The sequence below is a fragment of the Lathamus discolor genome, chromosome 5 (assembly GCF_037157495.1).
Source record: "Lathamus discolor isolate bLatDis1 chromosome 5, bLatDis1.hap1, whole genome shotgun sequence".
In the NCBI taxonomy this organism is placed as follows: domain Eukaryota; kingdom Metazoa; phylum Chordata; class Aves; order Psittaciformes; family Psittacidae; genus Lathamus; species Lathamus discolor.
This window is the reverse complement of record NC_088888.1, coordinates 63,202,166-63,224,261: the sequence shown is the minus strand read 5'-3', so window position 1 is coordinate 63,224,261 and position 22,096 is coordinate 63,202,166. Positions and strand designations below refer to the sequence as shown.

The following is a 22,096-nucleotide window of genomic DNA, read 5'->3' as shown; positions in this document are numbered from 1 at the left end:
GGCTTGCAGGACAAGGCTCCTTGGTATAATTAATAGATTACTGTGTAGCCTTGATTTATCATTAAGACAGGGGTAATTTGTCAAAATCAAAACCTTGCAAGGAAACACAGAATTTCAGTTTTCTTTTGCCATCAATTACAGTGAAAGTTGAAGATTAAAGAATTTCAAAGTCAAAGATGTGATTCCAAAGACATTTTTCCTAACAGCTTCTTGAGCTTTGCTCTTTTTATTCTTGTGGGTCACCCTGTCCAACATTTTCACCTTCCATCTTGTAATTCCCACACAGACAGCTATTTTAGAATAATTATTTTGCTCCATACCCATCCATACTTCCCCAAACTGCCCATTTCCCAGTCTCTTGATCAACTGTAGGGATTCTCGTGGAATTTCCCAGACATCTTTGGTTTTGACAGACAGATCAGTAAGCCTTGGCATTCCTTTATGACAGGGGACTACTAAGCGGCAGCAAAGACCTGCAGCTCTCTCTGATGGAGCCAGAAGTGAAGCCAACAGCAAAGAAGAGGAAAGAAAAAAAAGTGTGACATGAAACATAAACAGTAAGCATAAAAACAATGCTACTCACAACAGTTGTTAGTTGCATACCACAAAGCATCCTGGAAGATTAGAAACTGAACACTGAAACATATTCATTTGAGACAGAACAGGAACTAGTTCAGTATCTGCTTCCACAGCCTGAAATGGAAGGTGACTGCCAGTGGTTTCTCTTGTGGATTCAGGATGTCCCTTTTACCACAATGCTGCATTAAGATAACTTCATGAGTAACTGGCATACTATAGTACAGTATAACTTTTTAAAAACCATCTCTAAGCCCCAAACTGGGTTGTTTCTGTACTGAGTCAGAGAAACACAGAGAAGAGCCACTTTTTCTGAAAATCACGGCAATGAAAATTTGGTGGACTTTTTTGCTAATTTTTTCTAGGTATCCTGGAAAAAGGTATCTTCTATGTTCTACTCCATGAAAAGGTGTTTTTGTAGGTGTCCTGTAAAAGACTTTTCCTGCTGTTCTTGCTAGAGCAAACCTTTACTAGCATATGCAGCCTGTGCTACATCGTTTGGGGCAGATAAGTCACAAGATATTTTAGCAGGAGTGAAAACAATGATACATAAAAATATATATACACACATATTGTGTAGTATGCTATGCTGCAGAAAGCAGACTACAATCTAAAGCTTGCACAGCAACTTGTGTCTTAAAACAGGTGCAGCATAGCAGAACAAGGTGGGGAACTGAAATTGTATTTCAGACTCAAACATTATCTTTATTCTCCTATGCAAGATTTCCTCCTGGGCTGGTGAAGAATTTGTTTCAGCATCAAAAGGTGGGCAAGCACTGAAGCTCCTTACAACACCAAGCTCTACCTCCCCGATACAAATGTTGTGGGGTGCTGGGCAAGTCCCTACAGACACCCTGACATGGACCTTGTTGCATCTCCAGCAGCAAGACAACAAAACCCCATAAACCAGGGAAAATTAGCTGACCATTTGGGATGTCTCATTTCAAGATAATTCCAGTACTAGGTAGGGAGTACTCAAAATATGCATTGTATCTGGAAAGCTTCCTTAAGAGTTTGGACAGCTGTAGAAAGAAACTGGAGGTTTTTAAGATCTCCTTCTTTTCTTCAATTGAAAAAAAACAAACCCAAAGTTTGGCATGCTGGTGCTCCAGCTGAGCCTGGACTGCATGCACAAGAGCTTATGCTTGACATGCTGGCTGCTAGGGATTGGGTGAATGATGCGTCGACTTCAGACTTGTCGTTCCCAGACCTCAGTCTGATGTCAGGACACCTTGGGGATCTCAACATTTTTCTTTTGCAAATCTCATCTGTGAAAGTCCAGACACTGCAGTTAACTTCATTATCCAGGTAGGAAGGGGCTCGGATGAGAGGCAACTCAGTAATAAGGGTACTCATAGTGCAGGGATGCCTGTGCTGTGTCTGCTCAAAGGTACACTTTGTACTTCTAACTCCTGACCCAGGACTGCTTACATGAGACCAAACTGTACACTGTCTACCTGGGTAACCTGGTTTCCAGCTGCCTGGACAGGAGGGGTGCTCCAGCTAAGAGGCAAAAGCTGAAGTGTGGGCTGCAGAGTATAGCTGTCCTGCTGTGAAGGCACTGACCTATGGTCTCAGCAGTAGTTCTTCAGGAACCATGCTGATCTTTACAGAGTCATTTGGGCATCCTTGAATAGTCCCTAGAAGTAAATCTAGGCACTCACAAGGTGTTGTGATAATCTACCTCCCACAATTCCGAATGCAGAGCAGGTGGTTAGAGACAACCTTTATGTCTAGTGTCAGCTGGGGCTGGCATAGAATGAGGGCTCCTGTGTTCACCTGGGTCTGGGAGACGGCAGGTAAAACCTCTGGAGTGGGTCTGTACCATGGCATCCTGAACTACCCATCAGGATCCTACTGATTATGCCTCTGTGTTGCACAGAAATGGCTGTTTCCAGATCTATTTGTTTTTGGATCTGTGTGTGGAAAATACATCATCCAAATAATGTGACCACAGAAAACTGAAAGTGGACATATAGCAGCTGCAAAAATGGGGTTGAAAATTATCTTCCTTAGATGTGAGGTTTTATATGTTATTTAGCTTAATGTAGAGTCACCAGAAACAACTAGAAATTCTCCCAGGCAGCATACACCCATCAGAAATTGGTCAGAGAAGACAGCCAGATGTCTAGTATGAATAGCATAAGAATACAGCAGACAGAATACAAAGAATACAGAAAAAACACCCCACAGAGAAGCTGATTTCCCAAGTAAAAATTACAAAAATTCTTTGATCAATGAGCATTTGGGCTCATCTGTTAATTTACAAAAACCTAAAATAAGGAAAAAATAAAAGCAGAATAATTCAAAATACAAATTCCTGCTTAAAAGTATAAACTACTATACTGGGTAGCATGGCAGTCTTCTACTTCAGAACCAGCTGTCCTATGTAACCCGTTCGGAGGGCTTTAAATTTGTATCTGTTGTACACCAATCGCCAGTGACAGCAGGATGTACTTTTGGTTTGAATAGTGCATTGCTGACATTTTAACCACAGGAATTTAAGACAAGAGCTTGGAGGGTGAGCACAAACGCTGTGCATAAAGAAACACCCACCTTGCCATGGCTTTCTTAAATTAGACCGATTGTCATTTAAATATTAATACTTTGCACATTGAACACAAATACCAGTGGGAAAATTTGAGTCTGATAATATATGCAAACCTTTTGGTCACTGCTTTAGGTGACTGAACTCCACAATGCAGCTCCCTATTTGCTTTATTAGGAAAATATATAGGAATAGGAAAATACAGGAATAGTGTGCACTCACTTATGCACATGGAATTCATGCTTTTATATGTGCAAGTCAGATTCAGTAATTCTGTTTGCTTGAGAGCAGGCAAAGCCTTTACCTCATAGAGTGCTAGCTTTTAAAAGCTCTGCCCCTGTACACTGTGAACGGCACTCAATGCCATTTATAACTGTAATGGGAAAGGGATAATGGAAGATGCATTGCAACAAGCAAGAGCCATAGCTCAAATGGCTCTTTAGGGCGTCTTACACATATTTCAGCTCAGCAGCAAACACTTTTGTTTTAAAACACTTCAGAGTGCCATGTAATGTCTGAAAAATTACCTGAATAATGCTGAACCAGCTGCTGAAGAGTTTCAAATTGTGCCCGAGTTGTGATATAATATCCACCATTGTCAAGTTTACGAATCTTATAATGTTTGACATGATCTCCTTTCATATCATCCCAGTCTCGAATAGACAGGGAATAGGCACCTGTTCCAAGCAAAAGAGAAATAAAAAATTGTTAAGTAGCTTTTAGACACAAAGGTTTGTGTTTGCTGGTATCACAGAAACTAAGTATCACAGAAATCTTATGATGTCCACACCATGTCCCTTTCACACTTTTCTAGAAGGAAATCAGGACTTCCATGTAAATGAAAAGTCACATTTTAATATTTACTGCTTCAGATTGTTAAATTGACTTTTCCTGTTCTAAGTGTCAGGTTACCCTGCAAATACTACACCTTAGCTAAATGCCAGTGAGTGGTAAATACCAAGATTTTCATTGGAAGCGCTGGAGATAATGGCTTTATATATGTGTAGTGTTATTAGGCAGATGGACCTGAAACTTCTTTATAAACATTAAACAACCAAATTAGCATACTTTGTATGTCACGGTCTTTGGAAGGTGGTACTACACCAAGACTGTATGCACCAGGAGATCTGCAAGAACAACGTGTTTCACTTTCCAAATCCATTATGGTACTTCAGAGGTTACTGGTGGGATTCAGATGCCCAAACACAGGGGTTGAGTGCCATGTGAGATGCCCCAGGACATCTTGCTTGGCAGTCTTCCCACAGGCTGTCACATTTGTCCACACCGCATAAATGCCCTGCAGGCATTTCAAATAGCTCTGGATGCTCATGGCCAGGTAAAGGAACCTCTCTTGTGGGGCTGGATTTAGTTTTAGGTGTAGCGGCAGCTGTCTCCAGGTAGGCCAAGTGCTAGATTTAGATGCCCACACATAAGCTTCTTGTGCTATTAGGGCAATTGAATTGCAGCCTAGTTTCTGTGAGTGTTATGGCACTGTAGGTATCAATGGTGTAATGCAGGTTTAGCACTAGGTGTCTGCAGCTGTGGGCAGTTGAACTGAATCCCAGCTTCCCACTGACTGTAAAGGGAGTGTGGCCACCTGCATGGGGACCTGCACATTCAGGTGTCTTAATTTGAAGCATAGTCGTGTTCTACGTAGAGTGACACCCACACACTGGTTCTCTACAGTGTCAAAAGCAAAGCCTCATTTTACAGCGTAATGCAGTTTCTGTGTAAAAGCGTGGCCATTTCAAAGGCAGTGGAGAAGAAATGTGTTCACTCCCGGCTCAAATACTGTATTTACCCAAAGTCAATTCAGGCACTAAAAGGAAAAAAAAACAACCCTGGGGATAATTGTCAGCTGATCTATGCTGAACTGCAGAGATGTCAGGAAGGTCCTCCTGCAGCCTGGGCTGCTTTCACCAGTCAGCTAAGGGCTGAAAAGGAAAACCTCTGGCAGACAGTACAAACTGAAAGGTGGAGTGATTTCCTACAGATCTGATAGGAAACAGCACCAACTGCTGCTTATCCCAAGTCAGGATCCTTTTCAACACACTCGGCATGTTCACATCCTCCAGAACCACCTCCAGCTAAGTGAAATGGTTTAAAGAACCCCCACAGTCAGGCAGTTGAGATTCCTGGTGTAAAGAGGTCTTTCCTGGATGTCTCCCCAGGAGAAGCTTCCCTGAGCACATTAACCTGCAACAGGTCACACAGGTGGGTGGATCGCCACCGAGGGAGTTCCAGTGGACAAAATGTCTCCATCCTGACTCCAAGGACTTCTCAAATTCCCTGTTGTTTGTCCTCTAAATAGGAGGAAAAGAGCCAGCACTTACACAGATGATTCTGGTTTATGCGAGTGGGAGACACCCTGAGAGGAGTGACAAGGTTTTTATTTCTAAGTGTAGAAAAACACTGTTTGTTTGGGATATTTTTCTGATGAGGATCTCCCACTGGGTACGTACATCTCCCTCAGCTAGGGGTTCAAAGCTTCTGGGGGGCTTGCAAGCACATCTTGCGCATGCTTTTTACCACCACTCCGGGTCGTATGCTGTCAGCCTACTTGCAAAGCTTTCCAGGCAGTGTTCTCCACCTCCGCTTTTGTGAGTTCCTGCACTGGCAGCAGCTGTATTTTCTTTAGTCACGCTCCCTGCCTATCTGGTCACTCTTTTGGATTCTTTAGGAAAATGTAAACAATCTGTGGCTCCAGGTCTGCAATCAGAGCTGTGTGGGTGGCCCCCTGTGGACCCCCGCTGACCTCAGATCAAGTTGCAGGACTGGAGCTTTAGTTCAAATCTGGACAAAAAACAAGAACCGAGATGGATTTCATTATTTGTTTCTTTAGGCTGTTGGTTATTTGTACTATTCATTATTATCTAATGATAAATTCAAATATAAGAGATATACCTAATAAAAACTTGGATAGAAAGAAGACATTACAATATATTATACTAATGAATTTCAAGAAACCTAACAAAACTAAAAACAGCCAGCCTTGGAGGGTGGAGATTGAAACCAGGTGAAAGATTATACAGACAAGAGCTGATGAAGTACCTGGGTAGTCAGGCATGGAAAAAATGAAAAGCCAGGCCCATATGATTTATTTTGGAAGTAAGAAGTGAAGGCAACCATGATCAAGGGAGGTTAAATTCATGCTGAAGTCATCCACAATGATACTTTTAACATGATCCTGATTAATTTTATTATTGTTATTATTTAAAACATAATGGACAATTCTATGTCACAAAACAATTCCTGCCTCAAGCCCAAGATGACTAGCTGGGGTAAGGCATTTTTGAGGAGACTTATGGGAGAATGCACCAAGCCCTCCCAGCTGACTTTTTTCTTTCTTATGAACAACAAGCTCCCTCTGTTTTCTTCTAACAACATCTTGAAACACCACAAAGATCAGAAGGGAAATAGGCATTTTTGACAAAAAACATGCATGCTTGGTTTTTTTCCAATGGCTTTGATGCAAACTTAGCCTCAAGATGTATAACGCCTTAAATTGAAACACAGAGAAATTAAGCTTGCTGCAATAAGTCCATCCATGATGGATTATTCCATTTCCCCAATGCTTTTTGTGTCTCACAAGCTCTAGAAAAGGAAGCCCTGACTTAGATAAGTAAACAGCCCTGCAAAACATATCCCCTATCAGTGTATAAAAAATGGTGAAAACAGACTAAACTGATAATGTGGTTTAAAAAAACTGGGGTGTTTGGTATTAGGATCCATGGATATGAGTGAGTTTTAAAACTTCTCAACACAGAGTGGAATGAAATCTTGTTCCTTGCACACATCACAACAACTGTTGGTGAAAACAAACAGGTGGAGGCTATTTGCAGAAAAGAACCAAGTTAGGGCCTGTCTTGCTCCTGGTGAGAATGCCTCACTGCTGTGTAAGACATGGGTAAGCTGTGGGGTGACAAGATGGGAAATTAGCTCTCTGAAACAACAGCATGTCTATCCAGATTTTGCATCAGAAACAGTCTTCAGAGTTAAAGGCAGTGAAGGAAGAATCCAGTGACCACAGGAGTCAAAAATGTAAAACTTACAATTTTAGGTGACAGAATGCAGCATTGATGATAGGTCAGGTAGAGAGGAATGGGAAGTAGTGTTTCTCTTCCTCAAACCTCTTTACCAACCATGACTCCAACCACTTTGCATGCTAACTCTAGCTGATAGCATGTGCTCTGATCAAAGCATTGACAAGTCAGTGCTTTAATTACATGAACCATCATTAGACTTCAGAACTTACATGGAACTAATTCGAGTGACTTATGCTTCCCACAGCTAGTTTTGGATTGCTGGTTAATTGAGAAATGGCCAGGTTTGTTTCTACTTAGCTGTGGTTTTCTCCTCAATAATTATATGAATTAGAGAGATCTTTTCATACTTTGAAGAAGATGTTGACAGGTCTCATGAACAGAAGTAAAAGCAAAGATAAAGAAAACTGGAACTCCTCCAATGATTTTTAGAGGGAAGGAGGAGATGGCATCCTTACACTTGACTTCAACAGAATGGATACAGTTGAATGCTTTATGAATATATTAATTAGAAATATTTTCAAGTCTTTTCACTGTTAATCTATAAACTTAAAAATAACTACTGCTTTCCTCCCCAACTCCCCCCCCCCTGCCCCGGGATCCAGTATTTCAAAGATGAAAGGCCAAAAAATCCCCTAATCTTCCTAAAATAATAACCAGTACCTCCCTCCCCCCAGACTCTTCTCTTACATCTTCCAGGCAAGAAGACTCAAATATTCTGAATATTCAGAAGTAAGAAGTAATTTTCACCAAATTAGACTGGAGATTCCCAGCATCTGTTCACATTAAGCCAGCTGGCTGTGCCTGGACCCAAATACAGACACCCAGTCTCCTAAAGCCCCATAGCTGGTGTCCTGAGGGGCCAGTCTCCACCCAACTCCATTGCAATAGCAGTATCCTCAACAAACATATTGAGAGACAGTGCAATGTTCATTCAGAGTGTGTCAGCAGAGCAGAACATCTTGCCTGTGCATGACTTGAGCATGACACTGGTTGCATTTGGGTCCTCTGCTTTAAACACTCACTCTTTTAAGACCTGGGATGTCCAGACATCTAATTCCCTAGCACACACATATGCAAGATGGCACTTCTCTCTACCTTCATAACACTGAAAACAGTATTTCACAAATTTAGCACAATTTTTCTCATATATATTCTCATTTGTAGTCAGAATAGCTTTGGCCAGCCTACCTTTGGTAGTTTCACTTTCCCGGATCAGGAAGGTACCTCTGGGGTTTCCAAACGACAACAGCTGCCTCTCGGCATCTTTCCGGCCAAGTTTGCCAAAGTACCACCTTAGGGAAACATCAGAAATAGTAAGACAAACGCTATGCAGGATTACTAGGTAGTGTTACAGAGTTCAGACATGGAGGATTACTTCCAGAAACTATGTTTACTCAAGTATATTCAACCATCTTTGTCATGCTGTGTCTCTTTTTTTTTTGTGGTGGGATGCTAATGTGACGAACTGTGTATTAGATGTTGTATACATTGTGCAGTAGCCCTGTGCATTAAGCCTATAACCAGCAGAGGCTGAGTGTGCTTGTCTGGTGTCTTACGACAAAGGCCAGACTTCAACAGAGAACAAGACTTGGTGGGAATGGATGGACAAGGAAAAGGGCAGAAAAACGGGTTGCTGCCAAAGAGCAGTATATTTACAGATGTTGCTATAAACTACACGTTTTACTTACATATTGATGCATTAGTATTCAATTTCTTTGTTGCAGCACAGCTATAAAACCTCAGTAGAAGGACCAGATGCAATCACTTTAGTGTGGTTATATAAGGTTTTCAGAGTTTTGGTACCTTTTTCCTTCCTGCAGCAATTTGTTTGTTTGGTTGGTTTCACAACCAACCAAGTGCAACCTGAAGTACAGACTACAGTAGTACCTGCTCAGCTACTTAAGCTCCCGCACTGTATCTTTTATACTGGAAAGAATACAGATGCACACATTGCCCCATTTTTCACATAGGTATGTCTTCATTATGCTGTAGGCATTGTAGGCATCCTGACTACTGGTAGGTATTTGGTGAAACAGCGTCACTTCTTTAATAGACAGTCTGAACACTAATTGACTCCAAATATTTTCACAAGTTGGTTCAGGAAAAGCAAGGGCACCTTTTGCTTAGAGCTTGAAATTAGCCGACACTTAAAGAAAGGAAGCAGACCTATATCCCTTTAGGTTGTCTTCCTTTGTTTTGACATTGAAAAAGCACTGAGATTGTGCTGCTTTTGTTACTAATTACCTAATTATTTATCAGCGCAGTTAAGTACTGAAATAAAAATAATGTAAGTCATTTGAAAAATCGCTGTAATCAATCAAAACCAACTCCTCAAACTTCCTTTAAATACAGCACTAATGGCTCTTTACAACAAAAAGAAAACATACTCCTCTGCTTGGATGGAATCAACTGGAGCCACATAATTGCTGGGAATGTAACCAGTTTCGCCTGTTGTCAGGGACCGGGCCTCCCACCAGTCTCCTTCCCTGCAGAAACAGAGGTGAAGAGGAGAAATGAGACTGAGAAACATCTGTAAAGACAATGATCTGACTTCGCTAACAGCACCCGCAGCTGTGTAGTGTAAAAAGCCACAGCCACTCCTCACTTTATTAGTGATGTGCTTCTGACAGAGCTGTTTCCCTCTAAACCCAAATAATATACATATTTCTTTATACCTATTATTATTTCAGTGGTGATTAGTAATGTAGTCTTCCCAACATAGCATAATGGCACAAGCAGGCATAACAAACAGCAAAACTGGGTTTGGTGAGGGCTGGATTTAAACTCGAATATTGAAAACTGTTTCCATAGCAATTATTCTAATATAGACCCTTGAGAGAGCTTAAAGAAAGGCTACCAGACTGAACACTGTGTGCTGGTTTTGGCTGGAATAGAGTTAATTTTCATCATAGTAGCTCATATGAGGCTGTGTTTTGGATTTATTCTGGCAACACTGTTGGTAACACAGGGATGTTTTCATTACTGCTGAGCAGGGCTTACACAGAGTCAAGGCCTTTTCTGCTCCTCACACCACCTCACCAGTGAGTAGGCTGGGGGTGCACAAGGAGTTGGGAGGGGACACGGCTGGGACAGCTCACCCCAGCTGACCAAAGGTATTCCATACCATATGGTGTCATGCTCAGCATATAAAGCTGGGGGAAGAAGAAGAAAAGGACAATGTTCGGAGTGATAGCACTTGTCTTCCCAAGTAACCATTATGCATGATGGAGTCCAGCTTTCCTGGAACAACTGCCTGACCATTGGAAGTGGTGAATTAATTCCTTGTTTCACTTTGCTTGTGTGCAGCTTTTGCTTTACTTATTAAAGTGTCTTTATCTCAACCCAAAAGCTTTCTCATTTTTATTCTTCTTATTCTCTACCCCATCCTACTTGGGTGAGGAGCGAGTGAGCAGCTGTGTGGGGCTTAGTTGCTGACTGGGGTTAAACCATGACACACTGTCACATTCACTGCTAATTTAAAACTATGGGGATAATGAACCTGCAACCCAAAGGCATCAAAATGCCATCAGTCAACATGGAGTTTTAGATGACCCTTAAGGATCACATTTCATTGTCTAGATTCCCTCTTCTGGCCACCAAGAGGAGATGTCTGAAGTAGCAAAGAGCTGCATTTCCAAATACTTATAAAAAACATTCTCGTACAACATTTAAATATGAAGAGGTTCATGCAGGACCATCTTATGGCAGTGTTTTACAGGCTTAGCATCAATTTTTGTCGTACACTGGTGCACGCAGTGGGACATGGTATTGCCCTTTAGACAATGTGTGTTGCCATAGAATGTGCAGCTTTAGGAGAAGTTTATTTCTCAGCTTTTTACAGGATGCAATGATTTGGGATATAGTAATTTGTATTTAATTCTCAGCACTAGATTCACCGATGTTTAACTCCTACTGATACTAAAAAGCATTTTATTTTCTGTTTCCGGACTGCTTAGAAACTCTTCCTCAGGTCCCCCTCTGTAAAACAGAGTTTTGTTCACTATTTAAACAATATTATCAAATGCGGCAAGAGAATTCAGCCTCTTCTGTAAACTAGCAGTTACAGAAAACATATAATCTAAGCTATTACTGACAGGAAAGGTTGTGTAAAGGTGAGTTCTTCCTTTAAATTTTCAACTTCACTTTCTTTAACAGTCTGAAGGAGTATGAACTCTATGGAAAACAACTAGAAAATATCTGTGATTAGTCAAAAAGGAGACATTTCCAATTCTACAGTTCAAAACAGTGAAAAACAAGTAGCTTTTCTGGAGGCTGGCAGCTGACTCTATTTTAACACACCTGGTGTGCTTTACTGTGTCAGGTAAACGGCCCTTTCTGTTTGGGACCCTAATTTTACCAGCTGAAGTGTTAACCCTTCCCCTATATGTTGCTGTAGAATATTTATGAGAGATTATGCCATACTGTGGCTGCTAAATTGTACCGTTATATTTCTTCTCCTTACTGTATGGAGAGACCACTAGATGGAGGTATCTTACTGCATCTAGGGAGGAAAAAAAGCACTCCCGTAGATGATCACATCAGGAACAACCCCTTCTGCATTGACAGAGCAAAGCAGTGGCAGAAAGGAGAAGGAATGCAGACTTTTTTCACAGTTCTTAATTTTAGACACCCAGCTGGTAGGAGGAGGCTAGTCATTGGGGTGAGCCAGGGTGCACAGCAGTGTCAGTGGGGATGTTGGAGACGGCCGGTGTTTCCGAGCCTCAAAAGCAGGCTCTGCTCTGAACCTGCAGGTACCTCTTTCCCCGAGACTGCCCTTGGTATTAGTTCTGACCTCAAATCATGGGGATAAACTTTGTATGCCACTTCATGTGTTGCTGTCCTGAACTTCCAGTCTATAGCACAGATCAAATTTTGTTTGTTCACAGGTAAAAATAACCAAACCATATCCAAACCAGTCCAAAAATTCCAGAGAAACTAGTTTTGTGCATTATGGCAGACTTAAAAAAATGAGCTTCTTTCATATAATTTCTAATGTAAGTGAAGAGGGGAATCATTCTCCCAGGAAAGCTGCTGTCTGGAGATTCCCAGCCTGGCTTTCACTACTGCAGGAGTGTGGTTAGGTCCATGTTTATGATGGGAACTGAGCTGTTATCCTACAGGAAAATCTATGGATGCTTGTGTATTTTTTGTTTTGGTTTGGTTTTTGTTTCATAAGCTGCATCAAAATGCGTGTACTGCAACACACACACACGTAGGGGAATCTCTCTGTCCCACTGACCCCAACTACGACTGCTCCGCAAGCCCTGGTGAGCACCCCCTGCTTTCATCAGCTGGTGTGTGCAAAGAATTTATAATGCAAGGAAATTCTTCTTGTTTCAAGTTATGGCACAGTTTGTGCAAGGCTGGGAAAGCAGCAGGCAACGTGAACAAAAATGGATGATAGGTTAAAAAAGGTTTTTTTTTCCCAAGTGATAATTTAGAAGTAGAGGTTTTTAAACTGCTGCTCCCTCTACAAGTCGTAACTGAAGTTTCTGTGCTTTCATCTACATCAAAGCTCTTCAGCTTCATAGCTTCATGAAATATTCCGCAGAATTACCTGATTTTTATTTTTTGTTTAACTTTAATGCACATTGAGCCAACTCCAACCCTGCAGTTGTTCTATTTAAATTAACAGGAATTGCACCAGGCAGGAATTTGCCTCACTGTCACATAGTGTCAAAAAGAAAAGATGAGAGCAATGTCACAAAGCCTCTAGAAAGTGACATGCATGTTTGTTAACCCATTTTTACCTCCGCTTGACAGCAATAGTGAACATGGCACAGAGCCATCAACTTTACGTTCTTAGCCAAGGCCTACAAGATGATCAGATATAGGTCAGTAGCACGGCAAGTTTCAGATGTTATTTTTAAGTTGCTAAGGGATTTTTTTATATGGGCGGTTCATAAAATTAATTTTAAATTGACGATTTTCAGGATGGAAGTGCGGTTTTTGTGTCAAATGGCAACTGTACAACGATGTGTTCTCACTTAACGGGACTTCCCAGCATCTTCTGACTGCATCACCTTCCTTTAAAAGGTGCTTTTAAAAAATATAAAAATTAAAAAAGAAAAAAGCAGTTTTTAAGCTTGGCACACAAATCTGGGTAACGTCTCTTTTGTGAATCAGTTTTTAGCTCATTTCTGCGTAGAGATACTTGCAAACAGATTGCAAAAAGTGTTAGTAAACGCCTTGCAGAGCTTCTGTCTACTGGTAAAGTACAGAGCTAGTACTCTCGGTCCTAAATGTGAGTTTACTGTGAACTCTAAGCAGTGAACCACACAATCTAATGCTTATTTTTGAAGTAAAGCTGCATGTGGTGCAAGGTTTGGTTCTTCATTAATAAAACACTTTGCAAAAGTGCATTAAATGAGAAGACCAGTAAGTGTAGAGTAAACCCCCTACATATCTTAAATACCCAGCATCAGATTTTACTAATAAAACAAGCAGACAAATATAACTGCCAACAGTGTAAGTTTAAGAATTTTAAAAAGCATATTCCCAAGTCTAAACTTACGAGCTGTTAAGTATTTGAAATTTTTCTCCTTTGTGAAAACTCAAGTCATCTTCTGTTCTTGCTTCATAGTCATAAAGCGCCACAAAAAGAGTTACACCTAAAGAAGAAGACAGGTGAGTTACACTCCATCACAAAAAACTGAAGGGGAAGGAGCACCAAGGGTAAAGGTGGCTAAGCAACATATAAGCTACTTGGTTGCTGAGGAGCAAAATAAATTGAAACCTCCTACTTTTTGGACAACTACTCTAATCCTTCTGCTTTTAGGCAGCCAGCGGCACATCACCTCCTTCACTCTGTACCGTCAACAGTACTCTTGGTTTGGTACCCATGCACAGTGTAGCATCCCAAGTGGACAATGGGAGTTTTTGAAGAGAGAAGTTAGACACAGCCAGGAGAAGCATTTCCTGTTAACTACTTGAGGTGGCTCAGACCACACTTTTCATTCCCTGGTAGCGGGATGAGGCAGACAGTCAGCTAAATTGGGCATATATAAATAATTTCTCACCCCCTAGGTGAACTAGCACTGGTAAGTTAGCATAGGTAGGGCTGAAAACCCAGCTCCAGCCCTACTTCAGTTCTTTGTGCTATTTTATGAAACAACTCTTCCCCAAAATAGCATGCTGAGACAGTCGTGACTCTGCTGTAATTATGTGCTTGATAGTTACTAAGAGCTGAAAGACAACTTTGAAACCTACCTGTTCCTCCTCTTGTACGCAGTGTCCCTGTATGAGAGGAGGAATTGACTCCACCAAACACAGTCAGTCCTTGGCCTCCTGTAGCATGGAAGTTGTTGTAGTTTGGGATTGAAGTCACACCAAAGCTAGGATAGTGCTGCGGAGTGGGATCTGTCCCATAGCGGTAGCCTGAGCTTTGAGTTAAACTGCCATCCCTCTCGTCAGTCAGTTTTGTTGCTTCTTTATCCTTACATTGCACACAGCCCATTATCTAAAATCCTAGGGAGGGAAGGAAAGGACAGGTGTTCATACACTGCTGCTCACCAGATCTCCCCAAATCCACATATGACAAGGATCCAATTAAGGTCAGTGCTCAGAAGTACTTTGAAAAAACCCCACAGTCATTTGAACGTAGAATCATAGAATCATAGAACAGTTAGGGCCTGGAAAGGACCTTAAGATCATCCAGTTCCAACACCCCTGCCATGGGCAGGGACACCTCACACTAAACCATCTCACCCAAAGCTCTGTCCAACCTGGCCTTGAACACCACTTTGGAAAAAGCTCACACAAAACCTTCCTGACAGCGGTTTCCTGTTGAGGCCTGGGGAAGGAGGTGTTGCCTGCTCTTACTGTAGTGGCAGCTCTTTGTCCACCCCTGCCAGGCAATGGCTTGCATGGAGGTAGTGAGAGGATGAAACACATCTCGCCCACCCTTCACCAGGAGAGCATGACAAGCAGACAAAGGGCTAACCCAAAAAGGCAGCTGGAGGTGCTCAAGTCTGCCCCCCAAAACACAGAATGAGGCACTTAGCTCGTGGTTCATGTTTGACATTGCCAACTACACAAGAGCTGACTTCAGTGACTACACAAGGCAACACAACCTTTTTCCATTGCTGGAGCTCTGTGTGACAGCCAAAAAAGCAGACACAATGAGCTGATAGTTATTACAGCACAGGAGAGTAGGAGGGAGCTGTCAGATGGCACAACTAAAACAAAAGGAAGCGGTACCGAATCACAGAATCACAGAATCCCAAGGGTTGGAAGGGACCTCAAAAGATCATCTAGTCCAACCCCCCTGCAAGAGCAGGGTAACCTACAGTACATCACACAGGAACTTGTCCAGGCGGGCCTTGAATATCTCCAGTGTAGGAGACTCCACAACCCCCCTGGGCAACCTGTTCCAGTGCTCTGTCACTCTTACAGTAAAGAAGTTCTTCCTGATGTTAACGTGGAACTTCCTATGCTCCAGTTTACACCCATTGCCCCTTGTCCTGTCACTGAACATCACTGAAAAAACCTAGCTCCATCTTCCTGACACCTACCCTTTACATATTTGTAAACATTGATGAGGTCACCCCTCAGTCTCCTCTTCTCCAAAATGGAAGGATAAAACTTGCTGGTAGCAGGAGGTGGAGCTGCCAGAGGTATACATCAGTTAAGAAACTAGAGAAAGTCCCAGAAAAGTTAACATGTTAACCCCAGAGCATCTCCAAGTCTGGATCCTGGACAGGAGGAAATTGAGAGGGTGCTGCTTGGAAAAGGTTGTTCTAATTCTTGAGCCTCTTGTACAGCATCCTCATGGAGCATTACCAGTGCCTGAGTCAATCTCTCCTAATTTTAGATGCCTACCTCTCTCTAGGTGGAGGGGGATAGAAGGTGATTAGCTGGATCTTAGAAGCAACCCCACAAGGTTAGCCTTGTTACCTGGTATTGCTTTTCATCTGTGAGCTCTAACATCTTATAATCCATGTGCTGGGGTTACTGAAGTCTTTTGTATTGACTCGAGCTGAATCGAGACACAAAACCTCAGTTTCTGAAGCTGGGCATGATGAATCTAGGGAATCAGATACTTGTCTGGATGCGCCCTTGATCTGAACCAGTATGGTGGCTCTTGTATGTAACCTGGCACACAAACGACAGACTCTAAGCACTGGGGCTGCAAAAAGAGCAGCGACAACAGAAAAAAATTAAAAAATTAAGACTTACTGACATACTTTGTCCAGAACATATAAAAAGACAGGAAGAAAATGCAGAAAATAGAAAAAATAGAAAATTATAATGAAGCACGTCTTTCCCCCCATATTTCTTTTCACATTTCAGCCAATATCCGTCACTTAGGGTAAATAAAAAGCCTATCCTTTTTCAAATATCCTCATATTTCCGTAGCTGCCAGGCTGGCTATTTTCTATGCCTTACCCCAGCATCAACGCAGGAAATTGGTTTTGACAAACTCATGGGATTCAGAAAAAGCATATTCCTCCACTGCTAATGCCTGAAAAATTATGCGGCAGCTCCCTGCTTGTCTGTGACACTCCGCAGTCTGGATACCTGCTTCCTAAATGTAACGTGCCCAGTGAAAAAACCTCTTCTGTTGAAGGGTATTTTCTACAGTGTGAAGCCACCTCCAGTTATTCTACAAGCCCGGTCAGAAAAACAAACGCCATTTTCATGTATTTCCCTGAGTTGTATTGGCTGCAGTTAGCGCCGATCTACCATCTCCAGCTCTTAGCTTAACTCAAAAGTGCTCTTTTTGTATTTCTTTATTTCCTTCACAACACCACATGGACTCAGCAAGGTTCCCTCTGCAAAACGTTTAAGCCTCTTCACATGAACTGAAACAAGGACTCCTGCCTCTGCACTTGCTGCAATGGGCTGCATGATCTGGCATCCCCCAATAAAATAAAATGACAGCAGGTAGAGGAAAAGGGGTTTGCAGCAGGTCTTTGCTTGCCCTCGTGGCTGGATTGGTGTGGAGGTGTGGGGCACCGTGCTGGAGCTTGGGGTTGTCCATTCCTGGGACCAGCAGTGGGTCCAGGTGAGCCCACAGGGACAGCAAGGGATGCAAAAGTGCCCTGGCCAGCTTCATGCCAGCTGTGGAAAATTGCTTGCAGAGGTATCTCTGCTGCTTTTACCCATTCCAACTGCACGATGGTCTGGCTCTGAAGACCCTCTGTTTGGAGATGTCAATCAGAGGTCAGGTTTTCCTGGCTCCTCTCAGAACCAAAGACCCCCACAAGCAATGCCAGGGAGTGAAGCAAGACCACAGGGAGGGTGAGGGCCCCAGGGTGCAATGGCTCGTATCACTGCTGTTAGCACAGGCAGAGGTCAGGGACACTTCAGGTGTGAGGCATGAGTATGGGACTCACTGCTTGAACCCTGCTACGCCTCTGTGAAAACGTGCCTCTGCTGTGTGGAGAGCAAAACATGGGCAGTGAGCAAATGCTACATGGGAGACGCCACAAGGGAAATCACAGTTCGAAAGGGTGGAGAGAGGCTCTGACTATCCAGAGTAGAGTAAGCCATTAAAGCAGACTGCTTAAAAGATGCGAATGTTAAGAGATATGCAGGCTTTACTATTTAAAGGAGAATCTCAGCAGCCTTTTTGTTGGCTTTCAAACTTACCTCCCTGTGAAATTCTATTGCCTCCTCCTTTTCCCCTCCCACCTATCTTTCTCCTCTTATTTTTCCCCATGTGTTTTCATGGGAAAGAGTAGAAAAGAAAGTGAAAGAATGAAAGAAAAAAAGGATGGGAAACATGAAATCTGGGAAAGCAGTGGGAGGAAAGAGGTTTTCTTGTTGCTCATTCACAAACGTTCAGCTGAGCAGGGGAAAAAAATCTCCACTGAAATCTGGGAATATTTCACATACCAATTTACAAGTGCTGACAAGACAGCTCCACACACTTCATTTGCACACTGATGAGGAAAAAGTTAAAACAACAAATCAGCTGTAAAAATAAAATTGTTCAAAGTATTAATTCTGAAAAAAAAAAGAATAAACGAGGTGATGGAATACAGATGTACTGGTAGCTGCAGAAAAATAATGGTTTGGGGTTTTCTTTTTACTAGGAATGATATGAATAGAAAGCCAATAAATTATCAGTTTCTTGATTTTTTGTTTGGTTTTTGCTCCCTTTATCTTTTTGCTGGCAACAGCAGCACACAGGGAAGGAAAATTTCATGCAAAATGAATGAATGACAAAAAGGGCTTTTTCTTTCACTTGTCCTCTCCCCCTTTGTCTCAGTGTCTAGACAATCTGAGTATAAAGACTGCTTGATTGTAGCCTCTTGTAAAATGTGGCAGAGGGTGTCACATGCACGCATCTTTTCAAGCCAAGTCCCTGAAAGTTGTCTGTTCCTGGCTCAAAGCATCACAGGGAGCTGGCTAAATGTGAGAGAATACATGTATGCATGTACATGCTGAAAGTGATTTCAGCTATCTCAGGGGTTTCATAGACAAATAAACATAACCTCCATTCAGCACTGGCTTTTGTGTCAGTGAATAGATTCCAAAACCTAATCTCCTTCAGTATCACAGAGCAGGCTTTTAATATCCAAAAGTCCCATCTCCCTGCATGTCAGCATTCGGAGCTGTGGAAGGCTGGAGTCATTCAGCCAGCTCTGAGATCACCAAACAAAATCTGGAGCTGTTTTACACTAAACTCTCCAGAGATGAGCACACAATGTTGTTCATCCAACATGCTGCGCAATTTACAGTAAAGGAATATGATTTTAATTCCATTTCCATTAGGAAAGGCAGATTTTCTCAGATGTGTGAGCTATGGGTCACGCAGCATTGTCATAATTTGACACTGGTATTGTTAAAAGGTATGTAACAAGCCTAATGAAAGCGAACATTTCTAATGCAAGCAAGTTTATTTTCAAGTTGTATTTTTATGGGCAATATAAAACGTGTTTTCATGAAAACACACAACATTTACATGGCTTTTGAGACTTCCTTAGAGACAAATGAAAATAACCAGTAAGTTATTTGTCTCATTTCTTGTCCTTGTTGTATTTCTTGGACTCCAAAATTGACATTGTAAGCAATCCAACATCTGCCTAACCAGGATAGTAGTTTCCTCCCTCATGGTGGAAACATTATTCAAAAAAGATATAAAATGAATTGTATCATTCTTATTTATATAGTTACAACACCTTAATTACTTTCATTTAGGAAACACGAAAGCTAAGCAGATGTTATTAACACTATTAATATTATTGTAAATTGCCCTCCTTCAGTTTTTCTGTTGGTTCTTGATGCAAAAGTGAAGGCAAGACTGAAACACTTGCCAAAGCCACACATCCACTCCATTAACAGAAACAAAAGCAGCTCTCTGTAACCTAATCAAAGCCTAGAAAAGCCCAGGAGTACCAGGAAAAGTCAATTTTGCATACTTCTATTTAAAAAGTAAAAGCTCCAACACGTCGTATTTGAAAACAAAAAGTATTGACAAGCCTTTGCTTCGTCTAGCTTCTGTAGTTGTAAGCCATCAGGAAAAGATGGATGGGAGGAAGACTGGTGTAAATTCACTCCTTCAGAGCATCAGTTTTTTCCATAAGAGTTCACAACTTGCTGCTGAAACTCTGAATTATGGTACCTCTACAGAACCTGTTTTTTTGAGTGTTGTAGGAGAAAGTGGGTTCTTAAGATGTTTGAGAGAGGGTTACAGAGAGATGTAGGGAAGCTCCTGTCTGTTCGGCACCCACCTATCCATGCCATGGCCTCTATCCTCCAATCCCCTGCATGGGAAAGGAGACAACCACGGGAGAGGGCTCCAACCTACTGAAGAGACGTGGAGCAGGTCAGACCCAGCAGGGTGCATTCTTCTTTCTGTCGGTTTTCTCTGGAATTAAACTTGATGGCATAATTTTAGGCGAAATTCTCTCAGTGAAAGACATGAAAGGAAAAGGCTGGATGAATGGTAACTGTCAATGACCAAATCTCACGAATTTTGTCTAGAAAGCACCGGCAGGAAAACTGAGTTAAGACACGGTTATGTTAAAAGGGAGTCAGAACAACAAAATCCTTGGCTTTTATCCAGTCTCTGTGGTGAACTTGCTTGTTAATCAAAACAAGGGTTGCATCCAGCATGGCTGTGAAAAAGATATTATCTAAGGGATATCGTCTTCATGTTTTATGTTTTGCTGAAAGCATCACAGAAATATCAGTCTGTGACATCAAATAAGCCAAATTTCATGAGCTACAGTAGGATGTAATATTCAAAGTGCCACATTCTGGGTTACTGTGAAGATGCAAGAAGGACAGAAAGGGCTTTCCAAGAGGAAGAACTGCAAGAATTTTAAAAAGAGACTTTATTTTTCTGTGGAATGCCTCCCGCAGGCTGGATAGGGGGAATAATCAATACTGAAATTTACCCTGAAGTTGGAATGTCTTACTTTCCATGACACCATTAGTAGCTCTCTAGAGAAACTGGTGGAGTACGTATTTTGAAACACAAGCCTGAGACACATTAAAACCCCCAATTTTCAGAAAACTCCTGCTCACCCACTTTGACTATTACATACCATTAGGAAGGCCTTCAAAGCCAGGCATTTAAAATTAGTCCTATATAGGTCAGTAATTCTCATGCTGTCTGCTTGCTGACCTCTCTTTGACTTATAAATATGCTGATGGGAGCATTTCGGATTTCCAGAATTAATTCTGTGTCAGTTTCAAGCCAACTCAAATTAAACAGATGGAATAAAATAGCAACAATTGTTGCACTATTATTATCTATTACCTCTGGGACCTTTTAGAGGACTGCCTTCACTCCAGCTTGACCAGTGATTCCACAGTTTTTAGGAATCATAAACCAGGTCAGAAAGATGCAACAAATACTTTAAAATAGTTTTAAATCTAGGGTGTTATTCATTATTTCTCAGGTTTGTGGGCTGTGGGTTACTATATATATACATATAATTTTTACACTAATGGCCCAGTCTTGAAAGAGTAGAGTTTTACTGCAGTGTGATAGATCTGCTTCAGTGTTGAAAGAGCCTGAAGACCGGAGATTTGTGTAGAAGGCCTGCAAATCTACATGTGCACTGCAACTGTCACACTGCATTAAAAAATACAGATCAGAGAAGATACAGTACTACCACTTGATGTCCTCTGACTATTAAAGATATGCAGGAAATCTCACATATACAATGCGGTATTCCTGAACAAAAAGCCAGAAACACCAGGCAAAACTTCAAGTCAAGTATGCATCCGGATCAATGACTACATTGAAACATGTTTTCATGAGGAAAACAGAACTGAGAAATGTCTGAGCTGCATTTGTCTGATTTTTTAAAGAGAGTCCTTTAACACTTCACTTCCGGACTCTGCTTTAGTGGGCTGAGCAAAAAAAAAATCTCAGCAGTTTGATTGCCTGCTTGTTTGTCTGCAGCAGTTGGAAGTCAGGCCACTGCCCAGTGTCAGTGGACATCCACGGCTGGAGAAGTAGGAAGAACAGTCTTAGAAGAGCTCCTGCTGCTGTACAGCTCTGGCTAGAAGCAAATGCCTTTTACAGCAATGATTGTTCTTTCTTATTATTGTTTCTGGTCTGCACAAAGTTACTTTGGAAGTCTTCTACAATGGTGGTAGAAGGGATTTGAGAAAAGAAGCAGTTGCCATGAGAAGAGCAGACCCTGCAAGGCGCTTTGAAGTGCCATATTCTGCCCTGCTGTTCCTCCCCACTTACTGAGTGACTGAGAATGCAGCCCTGGAAACGACAGCTTCCTGACACTACAGACGATGTTTAAGTTGTAACACATGTCTGCAAAGTATAGCATTATGGTTGCCTTCCCTCCTTTGCCCCTCTGGAACCTGAACTAAAAGCCAGTTATGAAAGATCAAGATTTGAGCTGCCCATTTAGCTTCAGCCAGCCTTGAGGCCAGGACCAGTGAAGGGAAGGTGCATGCTGAAGGATTTCATTGAACTGCAACCAGACCCTTAGCTTCTGTCACA

The 22,096-nt window shown here is 41.9% G+C and overlaps 1 protein-coding gene across 7 annotated transcripts in view; it reads right to left on the bottom strand.

The window, feature by feature from the left end:
- Positions 1–22,096, bottom strand: part of FYN (FYN proto-oncogene, Src family tyrosine kinase) — a 141,175-nt gene that overhangs the window by 25,793 nt on the left and 93,286 nt on the right. For 6 of the 7 annotated variants that reach the window (XM_065681051.1, XM_065681056.1, XM_065681050.1 and 3 more), the window contains 6 exons: positions 14,380–14,637; positions 13,685–13,781; positions 9,558–9,656; positions 8,359–8,462; positions 3,652–3,801; positions 321–485 (listed from right to left, as the gene is read on the bottom strand). In XM_065681051.1, coding sequence (XP_065537123.1) covers positions 321–485; positions 3,652–3,801; positions 8,359–8,462; positions 9,558–9,656; positions 13,685–13,781; positions 14,380–14,626 — 862 coding nt within the window. In that variant the 5' untranslated portion in view covers positions 14,627–14,637. The remainder of the gene's footprint in view (positions 1–320; positions 486–3,651; positions 3,802–8,358; positions 8,463–9,557; positions 9,657–13,684; positions 13,782–14,379; positions 14,638–22,096) is intronic. The other variant, XM_065681057.1, reaches the window with a different exon arrangement.